The sequence below is a fragment of the Uloborus diversus genome, chromosome 8 (genome assembly GCF_026930045.1).
Source record: "Uloborus diversus isolate 005 chromosome 8, Udiv.v.3.1, whole genome shotgun sequence".
Lineage (NCBI taxonomy): Eukaryota > Metazoa > Arthropoda > Arachnida > Araneae > Uloboridae > Uloborus > Uloborus diversus.
In genome coordinates this window covers 10107194-10124618 of record NC_072738.1, presented here as the reverse complement: position 1 = coordinate 10124618, position 17425 = coordinate 10107194, and the positions used below count along the sequence as shown (strand labels likewise).

Genomic DNA, 17425 nt, shown 5'->3' with positions numbered 1-17425 from the left:
TATGATACTTGTGTATTTCAGCCCATGCATTTCTACACTTTTAGAAAATCCTTCGATTACTATATCCGCCTCCATCGCAGAAGATGTACCTTGCCAGTTTTTAAAGCAGTGGTGTTCAGATGCTGCTATGTTTTTTGCTTCTGCTCTGGCACAAATACAGCAGTATTTATTTCTTACACCCAAGAAAAGAATTTTCCTAGTTTGAAGTCCAACAATGGCAGCCTAGAAGCAATAACAAAGAATATTAAGTAAAATGCAACGCCAATTACATTTCTCAACAATTAAAATCACGCGAAATGCGCAGACGACAGTCTATTATAATTTATCTTTTATAATGTCGCATTAATAAAACTATTTTTAAATGCTCAAAAAAGAAAAATCAGCCCCTCTCCCCTTGGAGCGATTGGCGCCAAAATTGAACCAACTCCTGTTTACATATTGGTTCATATTTATTCCAAATTTCATTAGAACAAAGCATTGCTGCAGTTTTAGAAATGGTTTACATGATTTTACATTGAAACCACGTTAAGATACCATTGTAAATACCTGTAATGTATACTGCATTTTTTATTGATTTGCTTGAAAATGTGTGAGGAAAAAAATCTTAAGTGGAGCAACTGTTATGTTCGAGGCCACCAATTTCATTTGCGTGGTGAATTAAAAAAGAAGAAGAAAAAAAAACGAATGCCTTTTAGTCATTTTTGCTCTTTTCTTCATATAATGCACAATATCATCTAAAACTGCATTTTTAAAGCTACAAGTTTGACAAATTTCTACAGGGGAAACCCCCAAGACGTACTCCTCCACTCTATTTCTGAATAAATATCGTGCTTACGAGTAGCACGAAAAAACCAATCTCTCGGTAACTCCCCCCCCCCAGAACTAACTGCACATTGAAAACATTTACTTCAGAAACAAACTAAGTATTAGAACTATATTGATCATAGTGCAGAAATTGCCGCCTTCCTTTCTTTGTTCAAATTAAAGCATTTCAATGGATTTCACAATTACTTTATTTTTTCAAATAATTATAGGTGACCAAAAAATGTGCAATAAGTTTTTCAGCAATTACGATTGCTTATTGCTTTCATTTGACTGTTTTGGTGTGCTATCATTTTATTTTAAGGTCAATATCCTACACTTACACGCATGCATACACGCACGTACACACACACACAACACACACATACATACACACAAACACATACACATACTCAAACACATACGCACACGCATACATACAGAACGTACACATACATACAGATACCTACACATACACACACACCTACACACAACTACCCACACACTCATACCTGCACACAGACCCAAACACACGCCTACACACACATACACATACCCCTACACACAAACACACATACCCCCTACACACAAACACACATACCCCCTACACACAAACACACATACCCACTACACACACATAAATACACACGCCTACATACACACACACACTCGTGATTGCGAAAATCATAATTTGAATTCAAGAGGTCAAAAAAAAAAATTTTTTTTTTTTTTGCATCTTTGGGAAAAATGCTTTGATAAACTGTACTTCCGTGTGCAGGTAAACGGCAGTATCTGCAGAAATGAGCTTTCGAGATATTTGAAGAAAGCCGTTTTGGATTCAATACTAACATTAGAGAAATGTTGAAATTCAACTTTTTTTTCAGTGAAAACCAAATAAGCAATCTTGTACAATAAAGCCAACTTACAACAGATGACAAAATTATACAAAAAAAAAAAAAAAATTACATTTACTGCCCTTTACCTGTCCAGAGCAGAAAACACGGAATTGCCAAGTGACAAAGTGAGACTATAGTAATCATATGAAATTAGCCTATCTATGTCATGAAAGCACCATATTCCATGAACTGTAGCCATATCTAAATTTTTTAACATGTTTATGTGTTATTATATGCAATGTAAATTATGTCACTTATTAATTACTAATTTTTAAACTGGTAAAATCTTTATTTCTAACTTCTCGAGTCAATGAATTAAAAAATATACTTGATGTTATTCATGTTTATGGTTTAAGCAAGCTGCCCTCTTTATTTTAATCATAGCCTTATGGTTTGTAAGCACAAATTGCAAAACGTATCACTACATAATACATTTTGAGATTACATAGAGTGTTTTTTCTTTTCTTATTATTCCTTTTTTTAAAATCAAAATGTAACTGACAAAATTTGTTTCTGAACATTGGTAAATGTTTCCTTCTTAAATAGTTACGTTTTAGACAAAAGAATTTCGATAATATTTCATATAATAAATATTAAACTATTTTCAAATTAACCTATTTTTTTCGTCAACTTTCACTTTTTTTACATGAAATTTGAGTTAAAAATAGATACATGATTTAAAATTATATGCTCTGTGAAATGTAAAAGGTGCAAAGCAGTAGTTTAGTACGAAATTTCAGTAATTTCACTTAGTGTGTGCAAGCTGTTCAAACGAGCAAACTTTAATCTGGAAAAGGGAGAGAGCTTAGAGCTACGTCATTTTAAAGTGTGAAGATTAAATTGCTTGATAGGATATTTTCGTGCATGTTTATTGTAGCTAACAAGTTCAGTAAACATGCCAATATACTTAGAAACAGGTCTACCTCAAAATTAAATTCATCTCATTTTTGTATGATGACTCATTTTACCCCGTCATGGGGTATACTTTGGTGACAATTTTTCATTGATTTAAAAATTAAAAATGTTTTCTCTGAAACTACATCAATATGCTCAGGATCAATTTAATTAAAATTCAATTAAAATTAAACAGCAAAAAAATCTCATTTTTTTTCTTATGCCATAAAGTACGAACTTTCTTTAAAAACGTTTTTGTATTTAAAAATAATAATTAGTCCATGTAGCGAGTGTTACGCAAAACATCACATCTGCAAAAGTGCTAAATTTTAGAAGGTTGATTAAATTAAGATTCATAAAAGTTACTTATATTCAGATACACAGAAATTTAAAGGCAAAAGTTAGAATACCTAAATCAAAACGCAAATATGTACTTATCAATGTCACAGCTTCAAGAATGGATTTAGCAATATATGTGTGGATAGACAGAAATTAAATTTTGAGATCCTCCATTTCAATTTAACAAAATAAGCTGATTAAAACTAAATGAAATGATAGCTATTTATCAATTCATATGCAATTTAATGATTAAAATTTTCATTTTCGTTTTGATCAATTAAAAATTGTGAGTATAAAAACATATACATCTTGTATATTTAGTATTTTAGGCGTTTTTTTTTTTTTTTTTTTTTTTGTTTTTGATTCTAGAACTATTTTTTAGAATTATTTATGAAAAAGAAATTTCTAAAATGAAGAATGCATAAAATATATACAGGAAAAAAAATTAACTTACCACTCCTGATAAAGATGAATAGTTTGATCTGTATGACCGTTTTGCCCAGCTGCCATCTGCTATCACTGTTATACATGGAACTTCATCAGCGTCTACTTTTCCATCCCGGATTGCTATTTCTTTTTCTTCAACTCCAGCGAGTTCCATTTCTTTCAAAGCAGTTGATTCCCAAGCTTTTGATATAATGTCATACTCTTTGAGAAACGTATTGATGGATATCGTTGGAATTTCAATTACAGAAAGAAATTCTTCCAAATTTGAATGCCCTGCACCTATTGCTATTACTCCCGTTACGGCAGCTGCATTAATACTCATTTTATCGTGTGGAGATTTCTCTGTCCATACCAATTTTGTGAAATTACACATTTTACATTTAAATTTAATGCCACTTCTCAGACCGCATCTTTTTTCTGAGACAATATCCATGTCTGAAAACGTGCAACCAAGAGAGCTATGTGCATTTAGTTCTTGAAGAGATTTGATGAAAAATCGAATGTCAACTATTCGCCTACCATTCATTAGGTCTTCATTCTTTTTTTCTGATGAAATTCCTATGTCACCCTCAGGATTGTTGCTTTGGCAGTTCTGTTTTTTTCTGAAATATGAAAAAAAAAATTAATAATATATATATGTATGTAATGCTTTTTTATGGTTTTGCTTCTATGCATTATATTTTACTTGATAATTAACTAATAAATTGGGCAAAATAAGTAAATAAATGAAATGCTTACTTTTCTCTCCAAATTGCCAAGTTCTTTCCGCTATTTTTCTTTCTTTTCGCATAAAGTTTGAGACGAGCATTTACGTTATTTCTTCTATGCCGATAATTCATTTGCGAGCTTCGTCCGGTTCCCAGAAAAATGTAAGCTCACAGACGACCACGCTTCCAACTGGAACAACGTATAGTACACCAAATGAATACAGGAGACTAAAGAAGTAATGTGCGCCTCAAAATCGCAACCATATGAGCGAAGGAAGTACTTTACGTTGAAGCGGCTAGAAAATGCATGTGTAATAAGTAGTAAGTAAGTAAGTTATAGTGAAGTCCATTTCGAAAAAAGCGATTTCCGGAGTAGTAACGAGAAGCGATTCTTGAGTATAACTGAGAAGTGTGAAGACACTTACTGGTTATGAGTACCGGATCAACAGTCAATAATATGTAAACAATGTTAATGTACATGATGTAGCTAACAGATAGAGTAACAAATTCATTTATGTAAATGTGAAAGCGTGAAAGGCTGAAATGAATATTCTTTGCCTTACATTTCGACACGAAATGTAACTCGATACCAAGATTTTTAATCATTTATTTTTTATTCACTTATTTTTTATTTTTTTTCAATGCATTCATATACGAACGGATTGAATTTACTTATAGACAAAAAGTTTTTCCACCCATCTAAAACAATTCCTTTGTTGAACTACAAATTATAAGTGTAGAATATGCATTGCTTGATTGAAAACTTGTGGCTATGTATTTGTTTTTTTATCCAGGATATTAAAAAACTTTCACCTTTGACACTTTGAATTAAAATTCAACTAGAAATTTGGTTTTTCGTACTAATATTCAAGCCGTATATATTGTATTTATGGTTCAGTTCCCTTCTTGTTGTTTACCTTTTTATAGCGAAATTGAGACTATAAACGATATTGTTACTTTGTTCCTTAGATTTCTCTATGAACAGGTGCGACTGCACAATGCATACACACAAATATATATAGATAAAGACCGGCTAAAAAAAAAAAATTGAAAAACCTTAGGTTTCAGGGAAATGTTTTAGACGTCAGACAAATTATTTGTCTGAGCTTATGAAAATTTCAGTGTAACACGACTACCGAAAGATTCTTAGAACATTGTGTATTCATCCAGTCAAAAACAAAATGGTCAGTGTTCTCCCCCTTCCCCCATCAGTTCTCTAATTATCTGTAAATTTAAACCAGTGGTTCCCAATCTTTTGCACGTTGCGACCCCTTTTTGACCAAGTAAAGGACCTGTGATCCCGTAGCCTACATGTTAGTAAAGTATCGCTAGGTGTGGACCTAACCTGCAACATTGTGAAAGCTACGTTAGATCCTAGATTACAAAACTGCTATGTTAGATTCGATCCACCCCTAACTATACTCTGGTAGGAATAATGTTTCGACCGAATAAGAAATGCTACACGACCCCATTTGGGGTCACGACCCTGGGAACCCACCCCTGCTTTAAAACAATTTTTTTATACTCATTCATGCTTTAAAGAAATGCAGGTATGTATAATTTTTCTCCTTAGAAAATTTTCAAAAGAAAAATTCAGTAAAATCCTGTTACAACGAATATCGGTATAAGGAAATACCCGTTTCAACCAAATAAGTTTTCAGTCACGATTTTGAAGTTCATTGTTACTGGATTTCACTGTATTATGAATTACATGATCAATGTGTACATACCTTGTAAAGAATTTTTTTCGAGTTTGGTTCGAGAAATAATTTTTAAAAATGTTTGTTGAGCTGTGGAAAGCATTTTATGCGTTTACATTTGTAGTAACATAGTATAATATAGACAAAAATAGATTCCAAATATCTAGTAAGTATCTGGAATACGGTTTTGGAACCCCGGTTTTTTTTTTTTTTTTTTTTTTTTAGAAATGGTCGCATTATTTCGAACAAAGTCTCAAAAGAGTGCTGGGAATATTTTGCCAGATCTTTTATGGAGCAAAATGTCGAACAGTACCTACCACCTTTTTCAACGAAATTCATTTTTTTTTCGAATTTTCAACAATCAAAGAATGGATATTTCAAAAAAGCAAAAAGTACACGACACAGACAGAGGCTTGAAAAATACTCGGAAAAAAATTTACATGAAAACTTCAAAGGAATTTGTAAAACCTTCATCCAACTTTCCCCGTAGGTTAACATTAGATCCGTACGCTTTCAGTGAAAAGCACCCTTAAATTTGCTTATAAAATAGCATTAATATACACATTTATCTTTCTTTGGATGCACCAGCTCCATTGTTTATGCTTTCTTGATATAGTGAAAAGTAATGGGGGTAGTGCATCCCCAGAAATAGAAATATTCATTAATGCTATATTACAAGCATACTTAAGAACATTTTAATCTTAATTATATCCGTGAATTAATTTGAGTAACACGGAAAGGTTCTTCACTGAAGGTCTGCGATGCAACTTTACGCAAAATGCGATACTTCCTTTTTTTTAAATTTACAACGTGAATCTTTTTTTTTTCGGATATAGGGTTTATAGGTGTGAATCCTATACTCTGGTTTTATGCCAAAAAAAAAAAAAAAAATGGGAAAAAATTGTAAAACAAACCCCTAAAAAAAAGGATGGGTTTTGATGATTTTAATAATATAATAAGTGGTAATACCCCCCATGAGTTAACCAATTTCCTCCATATGTTCTTGCGTACAAACTTAGCACCTCTCTAGCCCCTCAGAAAAGTATTAATGTATAATATAACGATCCCTTCCCCTCCAGATAAAAATAATGGCTATGAAACTGTCAAAAACTGAAAAAAATTTCGGGCGACATTTCCAAAAAAGCGGGACGTGTGAATGGAAAAAGGTGGTCATATTTGGATTCAGGAGGTCATTTAGCACAAGAATTCACAATAATTATCTCAGAAGCACTCTTTAAAAACTATATCCTTTCTAAACACAAATCAAATCGTGAAGATGTTTCCAAGCATGTGGATTCACTTTCAAAAGCACTCATTCATTCCTTCATTGAAAAATGCCTCCGGAAAAGAGGGGAGTAGTAAATGGAAACGGTCGTTTGCGCTAATGATTGTAAATCTTATACACCTCACCCGGTTTTCCCCCTCAAGAAAGGAGGGACCAGTGAAAGCCGTGGCTTAGTAGAGAAATTGAGCTTTTTCGAAAATATTTCAGATGGTTGGAACTCCGATATTTTTTTAGAAATGGTCGCATCATTTCAAACTTAGTCTCAAAAGAGAGCTGGAAATATTTTGCGTGTTGGGGCGTTCTTAAAATTTCGATATCACGATTTGCAGCTTTTTTACAGAGCGAAAGGTCCAACAGTACCTCGTTTTCGAAGAAATTCATTTTTTCTCGAATTTTAAAAAATCGAAGAATGGACGTATCAAAAAAATAAAAACTAAAATACACAGACATAGGCTTGAAAAATACTCAGAAAAAAAATTGACCCGAAAACTTCAAAGGAATTTTGTAAAATAACATTCAACTTTCCCCGTAGGTTAGCATTGGATCCGAAGCTTTCAGACTCTCAGTGAAGAGCACCCTTAAGCACTTGGTAACCACATGCCCTGAATCCCTATATTTTAGTGGTAGAAGTTGATTACCATTATATTTAAAATATTTTTGAGTCAATCTATTTCTTTTCTCGGAACAAATTGTATTCATTGGACTGAAGCTTCTTTCCGCTTCAGAACTTAACAGTGATGGTTTTGAGGATATTCCTGCCTTTTTGGGTGCTTTTAAGGGATGATATAACTCTCAAAAAAATTTCTAAATGTTTTCAGTACAATGTACTCATTTGCATCAATTTTGTGCTTAAAAACCTCAAAATGGCTGCATAAGTTTTTAAATTTATATACCAGTCAGCGGAACATCAGAAATTTTAAGAACTGATACATAGAGCTTAGAGAATTTTTAAGAAACGGTTCATGCAAACCTATGAATACCCGGCTGAATCCCATCATTGAATCTTTGGTATAATAAAGTTTTAAGTAAGATATATGATTTAAAGAATAATCATTCATAATTACACTATCTAAGCGTGTAAAGCTAATTTGGTGTGGCACACCTTTCAGGGATGTAAAAGGGATGGAATCCCTCCCACCAATGCAACACATTGGCTACCTAAGATCCACTTGCCACATGAAGAAATGGAATATGCATCTTGCATTACTTTTTAAAACCCTCTAATCTTTAGTTTATGTAAACTAGTTCAGACTCAAAAATACGGTAAAAATTCATTAATACCAATACAACAAAATATATGTTTCAATGATAAGTGTTCAACTCCATTTTAACTGATATTACATTGCTTGAATTTCATTAAAAGAAAATTTCCATTACAATGAATAAAAACTGCGGTCTCTTGAAGTTCCTTGGAACGAGATTTCACAGTATAAACAACGTCAACTGAGCACAAAGTGTGCAAAAAATTTCAGAAACAGATGGCTTTTCTACTATAAGCTCATTTTTTGCTCTGAAAAATGATTTGTGCCTTTTCAACGCAGTTGTTTACATTTTCAGCACAAAGATATTCATTTACAAATAGGTTGAGAACTGTTCAAGAAACTCTACAAACCTTCTCTTCTGGTTTCGAGTCATATTTTAGAGTTTTAACAGCGACTTCAATCCACCCTTTATTTTCAAAAAAGGCCTCGCCTCCGAAGACTGCTCCAAAAGCACCTTCACCGAGTTTTCTGTTAATTGCAATGTTACTGCGTGGCATTTCCCACTCATCAAGTGCTGGAGTTCCAGATGCAAAAACCAAGCCCAGCTCTTTCATTCTGGATTCAGTATACTTCAGTCTATTTTCATACCTAGGAAAGCATTTAGACATTAGAGTAAGAAGTAGAAAAAAAGTTCAAAAACACATGAAAAATAAATTTGGGAAAAAATATAAGTAAAAATGAAAATATATTTTGTCAGTTCAGGTATAGCTTAATCAACTCGAGATCCGCTCATGACACTTTTAGCCAGTCTTTTAAAGTTTGAGTAACTATTCAAAACATTATAGGATAAGTCATTAATCATTGCATGTTATTGAAACTTTTTTTCCTTGAAAGTTTTTAGGATTTTAATCTACATGGATTTTGCTTTTAGAATTACTGCAACGTAGAAGACAATTTTCCACTTGTCTTTTAGAAGAAAGGAAAATATATACTCCTTTAAAACAGTTATAAATGTCTGAATTTTAAAATAGAAAATCTTCACGAATTTAACATTATTTTATTGTTTTGTAAACAGAAGGAAAAAGTGAGGTTTTTTCCTTACATTGAAGCCACATGAACATAATGAAATATAAAAATTTTTTTAGTCCCCATCTAAAATTACACATGCGTGCCCATGGGATCTGTAGATCGAGTTCAAAATTTGAAAAAAATAAAAAAGATTTTTATTTTTTTCAAAACAACTAAGTTAAAAAGTTTTGAATGGGAAAACATACCGACGTTTGTACAACATAGCTGCAGTAATGAAGATGAAACAAAAGCATATGGCACCAAACACAATAAGTAATATTACAGCAGATTCACATTTGGCATTAAGGATTTTTTGTAGGAACTCAATGATACAATCTTCCTCTGGAAAAGAAGGCAGTTATGATGTGAAACTGAAAAACAAAGTACAAAACATATTTTCTTAATTTGTGAAAGTATGATTTAAGATCGAGCATAAAAAATAAGAAACTTTCAACAAAAGGCTAATCTAAACAAAATACTATCAAATATCCAAGACAATGAATGCAATTTGAAATAATTCAACATATAAATTAACACCTGCTTTAAAATGCCATCCTCAGTTTCCTTCATTTTAGGTTATGAAAATTATAAAGGTACAAAACTGTGTTTGAAATGAGACATAATTTAACTATATTAATAAATTTAGTCAAGTTCAGATGCTTGTCTTTTTACACATTTGCCTCCCTTTTTCATAAAGAAGTTGCTCTGCCTCCTTTCTCAGTTTTTATAACAATCCAACTTTATAAATACTAGCATGAAATCGCAATTCCCTCTTTTTTTTTTTTTTTGAAATCTCGCTCCAGTTGGAGGCAGTTCCTACATAAGTCCCTCTTAACCCATTAATGCCTAGCGTCCCTTTTTAGGGACAATCCAAAAATTGTGTCTCAATTTCCCAAAAATAAACATTTCAACTCAATAATTGTGTTCATTTATTACTTTAGTATTGTTTCAATTCGTTACTAGCAGACGGCAGCACATAATCGTTATAAATTGTGTTCTGTAACCATTTTGTTATGATCTTCGTGAAGAATTTCATTGTTCACAATGTCAAGAACAAAAAAGTAAGTTTTCAAAATTTTTAACAAGTAAATCAATTTGTATTTGATACATATGTTACTTTGATCAATATTTCAGTTCACCTTTTCTTGCATTTTTGTAGATTTTAAAATTTTTATGGATTTTATAGCAATTTAAGAGCGTCCCTAAAAAGGGACGCTAGCCAGTAAAGGCTGCATTGTTGAATCGTTGCTAGTTTCTTGCTTAGAATTCATAATTGGCCTCAGAAGAAGTTATTAAATGTTTTTAGACTAAAAAATAGGCAATATGTTTTATTTTTAAAAATTAAAAAGGCTAATTAATAATAAAACTACCTTTTTTAAAGATATTTCAGTAACAATTTTTTCTGCAATTTCGAAAAATACTTAGGTAAATTTGAAAAGCTAACTGTTTCAAAAATTAACTTTTTTGAAACCTGAGTTATTTTTTGACATTAATAATTTTCAGTAACTCATTGAGATTTTCTCATTGTTTTGTCTGACTTTGAAGAAGCCTTAGCACTTCTGGAACAGCTCTCTGATGATAAAGAATTCAAGGAGGCTGATATATGCATTTGTGCACCTTCACAAGTAAGTGAAATTACTGACGAATACAGTGGGCCGGATGACTCAGTTGATGTTAATCAATTATCAGGTTAACAGTTGAAATCTTCTGCTACAATGACCATTAGAAAAATTAATCAGGGTAAGGTAGTATGTGTTGGAGATAGTCAGTCAAGTGACAGTGATGATGTTGAGCAGCATCTTCCAAGCAAACGCAGAAAAATAAAGAAAAAAAAATACAGAAAGAAATTGGGTTAAGAAAGATATATCCATCAATAAAAAAAAAATAATGTATGGAATGTGGAAACACCAAGCTTTTTGAATGTTGAATGGACACCAGTGTCAATATTTGAAGAGTTTTTTACAGATGAAATACTGGATGAATTTGTTTTTCAGAGCACCCTCTATGCTCGACAAAAAAACAATACATACTCTTCTATAACGCGAGAGGAGCTGCGTTTATTCTTGGCTATCCTATTAACAAGTGGATATGCATGCTTGCCCCAGCGGAGACTCTACTGGAGTCCATCAACTGATGTCAACGACATAGCAATTAGTTCTGCAATGAGTAGAAATTGATTTGAGCAAATTATGCAGTATTTACATTTTGCTGACACCAAACTCAACAAAAATGACAAAGTCGGAAAGTTTTTTTTTTTTTTTTTCAAGTATTAAATCGTCGGCAAAAAAATATTTGTCGTTGAAAAAGCATGTACCCTCTGATGCCTAGCGTCCCTTTTTAGGGACAATTTTTCTGTTATTAATAAAACATTTATTTTTTGCATTAGATTTTTTTAATTATTTTTCCTGTCTATTAAACACTATTTGCAACCCGTAAACAAAAAATCTTTGAAAAAAAAAATGTCAGGCATTAATGGGTTAACATTTTAGTCAAGTTGAAAACCGTATTACTTTCAACTGCACACGGATTTTCAAAAATGCTAACTATAATTACAGTAGAGCGCCGATTATCCGAAATCCAATTAACCGAACTTCCAATTATCCGAACCGTGTTTTTCGCCTTTTAAAATTTTTTTCCGAACTTTATGCAAACGGCATATTTTTCATCCAAAACCTAATTTTTTTTTTCTGTCCCTTCCAACCAAGCTTTCAATTACGTACATACTCTTTTTTTCACCCTGTTATCTATCTTTTTTCTTTTCTTTCTTGGCATACAAATTTTAATCCGGAAACTGCAAGGTATTTTTGGGGAGTTTTGTTAGTGGGAAGAGAGAACACAAAAGGTTTGAAGAAAGGGGTTGAGAAACCAAAGTCAAAGCACAAAATTCCTGTTTGCATTCTTCTCCCCCCACCCTCGCTGTGGACACGTGGGGAAAAACTGGTTTGTGTGACGTATCTACGTTGACAAAGTGAGTTGCTTAGAATCATGTGCTCTGCTTTTTTTAGAGTTTGTTATCGTCGATATCGGTTGCTAGCCGCTGTTAATTCTTGTTGTTAATAGAGTTGTTAGTGGTTGTTACTAAAGGTTTCTTGATAGCGGTTGTTGATTGCACCAGCGATCTAGCTCATTTCTTTTTCTGCAACGAAGGTGAAAAGATGTCTGGAAAGCGAAAAAGAGTTGTTCTTTCGCTAGGAGACAAAGGAATGATATTGAAGAGGCTGAAAAATAATGAAGCCGCTTCAAAATTAGCAGCGGAGTTTGGTGTAGGAAAGTCTACAATATCAGATATAAAAAAGAATGAAGAATCAATTATGAAGTATTTAACGGGACTTGAAAGTGAGCAAGGAAGCTAAGATAGAAAATCGATGAAAAAATCCTTTGATGATAAAGTAGATAAAGCTTTGCACATGTGGTTTTTGCAGAAACGCTCATCTGGTCATCCCATTTCTGGACCCTTATTATGTGAGAAGGCACTATTTTTCAACGAAAAGTTGAATGGAGAAAATACTAATACATTTCAAGCAAGCTCTGGGTGGCTTAGAAATTTTAAGCTACGGCATGGTATACGCGAAATCGGATTGCATGGTGAAAAATTATCTGCATCTACAGAGTCTGCTACGAAATTCGTAAAAGAATTTATTGAATTTGTAAAATCAGAAAAATACGAAGAAGAATTTATTTACAATGCAGATGAGACCGGCCTGTTTTGGAGATCTTTACCCCGAAAAACATTAGCATCTGGGTTTGAAAAAAGTGCTTCTGGAACTAAATTAAACAAAGAAAGAATCACAGTTCTTAATTGCGCAAATGCAACCGGTAACCATCGAATACCATTGTTCGTGATAGGACATTCAAAGAAGCCTCGATGTTTTAATAATTGGAAAAATCTGCCAGTAATTTACACTTCTCAAAGGAAGGCTTGGATGACATCAGAAGGTTTCATTGATTGGTATGATCACACATTCATTCCTAAAGTTAAGACACATCAAGAAGATATGAAGAAAGAGGGCAGAGTACTCCTACTTCTTGATAATGCACCTTCACATCCGTGTGCAGATACCCTTGAACGGGAAAATGGGAAGTTCCGAGTAAAGTTTTTGCCACCTAATGTTACATCACTGATGCAACCCATGGATCAGAGTGTAATAGAGACATTTAAGCGCTTTTATAGAAAGCAAATGTTGAGAAAGATGCTTCTATCAGAAGACACTGACGAGCCTGATTCCCAGAATGCCGAAAACATTAATTTAAAAGATTGTTGCATTATGGCTGCCGATTCCTGGAAGCTTGTAAAATCATCAACGTTAAAAAATGCCTGGAATAAAATTTTAAACAGGGAAAAAAATGATACTGGAGCAGAAGCATCTGATAAGGAAAATGAGGAGTGTAAAACTATAAAAGAGATGGGAAGAATCCTAAATTATGAGGAAAAAGAAATTAATGAGTGGCTAAATTGTGACATGCAAGACCCTGGATATCAGATTTTAAATGACAATGAGATTGTGGCTGAGATTGAAGGCGAAAATGAAGAAAATAAAAATGAAATTGAAAATGAATGCTCTGAAAATGACCCAGGTCCATCACATAGCGAAGCCTTTGAATGCTTGGAAAAAGCTATGAAATGGCTCGAAAGGCAGAAAGACGCTGATCCTATTCAAGCAATGCATTTAAGAAGCATTAGAGATATGGCAGCATTGAAAAGAATGTCTTCTTTGAAGCAAGAAAAAATCAAAAGCTTTTTTACTTAAATTATAATCTTTTTAAAAAAAAGACAAAAAAAAGTTTAAAAAAATGAAAAAAAAGACAAAAAAAAGTTTAAAAAATGAAAAAAAGACAAAAAAAAGTTTAAAAAATGAAAAAAGACAAAAAAAAAAACATTTTTAAACACGCCAGCACTAACAGTGTTGCCAGTCCTAAGCCTGGATAAAGTGTGAAGGTTTTTGTATAGATAGGGATATCCTTTAAATTGTCTGTCCAATTATCCGAACTTTTGCTTATCCGAACTAGGGTCGGTCCCGACGTGTTCGGATAATCGGCGCTCTACTGTACATAAAAAGTTTGTGTCATTTAACTTGTATTTGTGGGTCAGTTTCAAATGCACTGCTGGGTTATAAATATATAGAATTTTTACACTAAGTTTTCTTTTCTGTTTGTTTCAAAACTCACTTTAATATTCACTATTCAATTTCTCGCTTTAGGTTTTGAAAATTATCCTACACATGATGCTGATGTACCTGATTCAATACATAAACAATTGAATGATATTCAAAAGTTTAGTTCAACACATTGCATGCAGGGCAGTTAGTAATGATTTTTTAAATACTTATTCAGTAGATATAGTTTTCTACTCCACAATGCCTCACATGAGAAGAGAAAAAAAAACTAACCTTCCAAAGAGACTATAGTTCATTTTGTGGAGAAAACTAAATAATTATCAATTTATTGCGATTTCACTAGTTGGCGGAACTCATGCCAAATTCACAAAAAACAATCTGCTTCAGACAGTGGAATATACCAACAATTCAATGCGTCAAAAATAGAAAAACATATTTTTCATTTTTAAAGCACTTTAAAATGAAGTAAAGCATATAAGCTAAGTAAATTTTATTTTACTTAAACTTTATTTCAACATTGGTTTTCACAGGCAAATCAGCTTATCAAAATGAGGCTACTATTTAGTTCACATTTTTCTGCTATTTATTACCTTTAAACTTAACTTGGTCTAAAATAGAGTAGAATTTCATTTACTGGTCTCTCCCACTTGTATGTTTTCTGGTTGGTCCATGTGCTGACATATAAGTGAGAGATTACTGCAGGAAAGAGAGGAAGTTATGTAGACAATTAGTGATGTGGGTCAGTAGATAAATAAGTATGTAACAATAAAGAAAAATGAATTATAACAAAATAAATGAATTATATGATGTTAAAGTGAAAAATTTTAATCTGATTAAAATGTTAGAAAGTTTTGTACCTAAAAGAGAGCAGTACCTATTCGGAACTCCAGCGCTCGAATACGCTACCTTGCGGTGATTTATAAAATTGCAAATGAAACTAAAACATTGCCACGTTGCGTTCCACGTTTGTCTGTTGACGTAAACACAGGCAGTTTGTTCTGAGTATTTATTAACGCAATCGATGAGTCTTAGTTTGCTTTCAGCTACAGAAATTAATTCGTCCCTTAGTAGTATTCTCGAGCTTCTCAAAATAATGTTAGTTTTCATTATTTCCTTAATAATTGATGAAAGCGAAAATTCTGGATTAACAAACTTGGATAACGTTATACAAGGTAAAAAAATTTATTGTTTTGCATGAATTTGTAATAATATGGGGTTTTTTTTAATCTTAAATTAATTAAACTTACCATATTTTACAGCAGCATTAAGTTGGAATGGACAGTATGCAAAATATTTTCTTGATAATATTATCGTAGAACAAAATGAATAACCGAGAAAGAATTTACTTTATTCCTTTTATTCTCAGCTGAAAGGTTTCGCCAAATTTGTTTAGGGTTATAGTTTTAGTATAGTGCGAGCAAAGTAGCCTTGGCGAGATTTCGCGTTTTAAGTTAAACCATTTTTTATTTTTATCATGAGTGGAATAAAATGGTAGTAAGATTACAGAATTCGATAAGTGAAAAGAAATAATGGTCAATCAACTGAAAAGAAAACTACCACCATATATCCGTGAGAATTTTGTTGATGATTTGCATAACATGACACAATTAAATCGTAACTCAGAAATTAGAAAAATCGAAACAGAAAATTTTTAAATTAACCGATTCGGGAATTCGAGAGAAATAACTCAGCTACAAATGGAAAACAATAAGCGCTAGCCAAGCAAGGCAAAAAAGTATCATCTTCTTTCGATAACAATTTGTAATGTCATATTGAATTTTCTAGCATTAATCGTTATTCTTGTCAGGCCACAATTATTATTTAGTTTTATCAAGAATTGATAAATATTGAATTCAACATCGTGGAAATAGCTGCTTAGAACTACGAACTACGTAGTTTGCATTAATCTTTGACGTTTAGTAATGCTTCTTGAATTCTCATTTCTTTCTACGTGGGCCAGAATATCCACAAGACTTTGAAAATTAATTTAAAAAGAATAAAACAAAAAAATCATACGTACGAACAAAAATCACAACACTTTTAGCATTTTCTTCGTTACCATGTGCATTTGTTTTAGTTTTTAAGTCCGCCATTAGACAGTGACTTCAGTGCCCCCTATAGTTCGTTGGAGTTGCGAATAATGAGTGGCTTTGATTTTTTAATTATCTGGGGGAAAATGGTTGGAAAATGTGGGGAAATAAGCTAAGATAACAAACAAAATACAAATATAGAAACTTTTAAACTTTAAAGAATTATTTATCTGCAACTCAATATGAAATAAATATTTCCTTAAAATCCTGCAATTTTCACAAAACAGAACAAAAAATAAAGGAACTCGGGGACCAATTTCATGAAGAAAGGAATTTTAAACCAGAAAGGAAAAAAAAAAAAGGACTTTAATAAAAGCCCTGGGTACTTTACATTACTACAGGCAATATCCTAGTAGCGGAATGTGATGCACTATAAAACAGTTAAGAAAAATAATTTTCTTTCAAAATGAATAAAACAGAAATTTATTTTGAAAATTATAGGACACAAAAAGAGAATTATAGTAGAACTTGCATTGAAATGTTATTTTTCACTTTTGCTCATAAATTCCTACCTTCAAATAAAAGTGAGAAATTAATACGTTGCCATATTTGGGGGGGGGGGGGCGAAATGACGGATTGATTACGTGTGTATTAATCTTACACAATGTTTTAAGGGTGGTACACCAAATAAGGCCATGTGGATCAATAAGGCTATCCCCCCTTTTTTGACGAAGTACAACAAAATTCGCTAGATTGTGACTTGATCATCATCAGAAAGTAACTGATGTTAAAGCCTTCCCTTAGCAATGAGAAGTCTGTTATCACGAGGCAACAGTGTAGCAAAAGTTAATACACTCCCTGATCTTATTTTACAGTCAGTTTACTAGCATAAAAAAAGTTGTTTCCTGTTGTAATTTACGAAATTAATGAATGCAAAAGGAA

At 32.5% G+C, this 17425-nt stretch overlaps 1 protein-coding gene across 1 annotated transcript in view; it reads right to left on the bottom strand.

Moving 5' to 3' along the window:
• Positions 1-12463: 12463 nt before the first annotated feature.
• LOC129227910 (uncharacterized) overlaps positions 12464-17425 on the bottom strand; it is a 29443-nt gene continuing 24481 nt past the window's right edge. The window contains exon 10 of the mRNA XM_054862530.1: positions 12464-12612. Coding sequence (XP_054718505.1) covers positions 12464-12612 — 149 coding nt within the window. The remainder of the gene's footprint in view (positions 12613-17425) is intronic.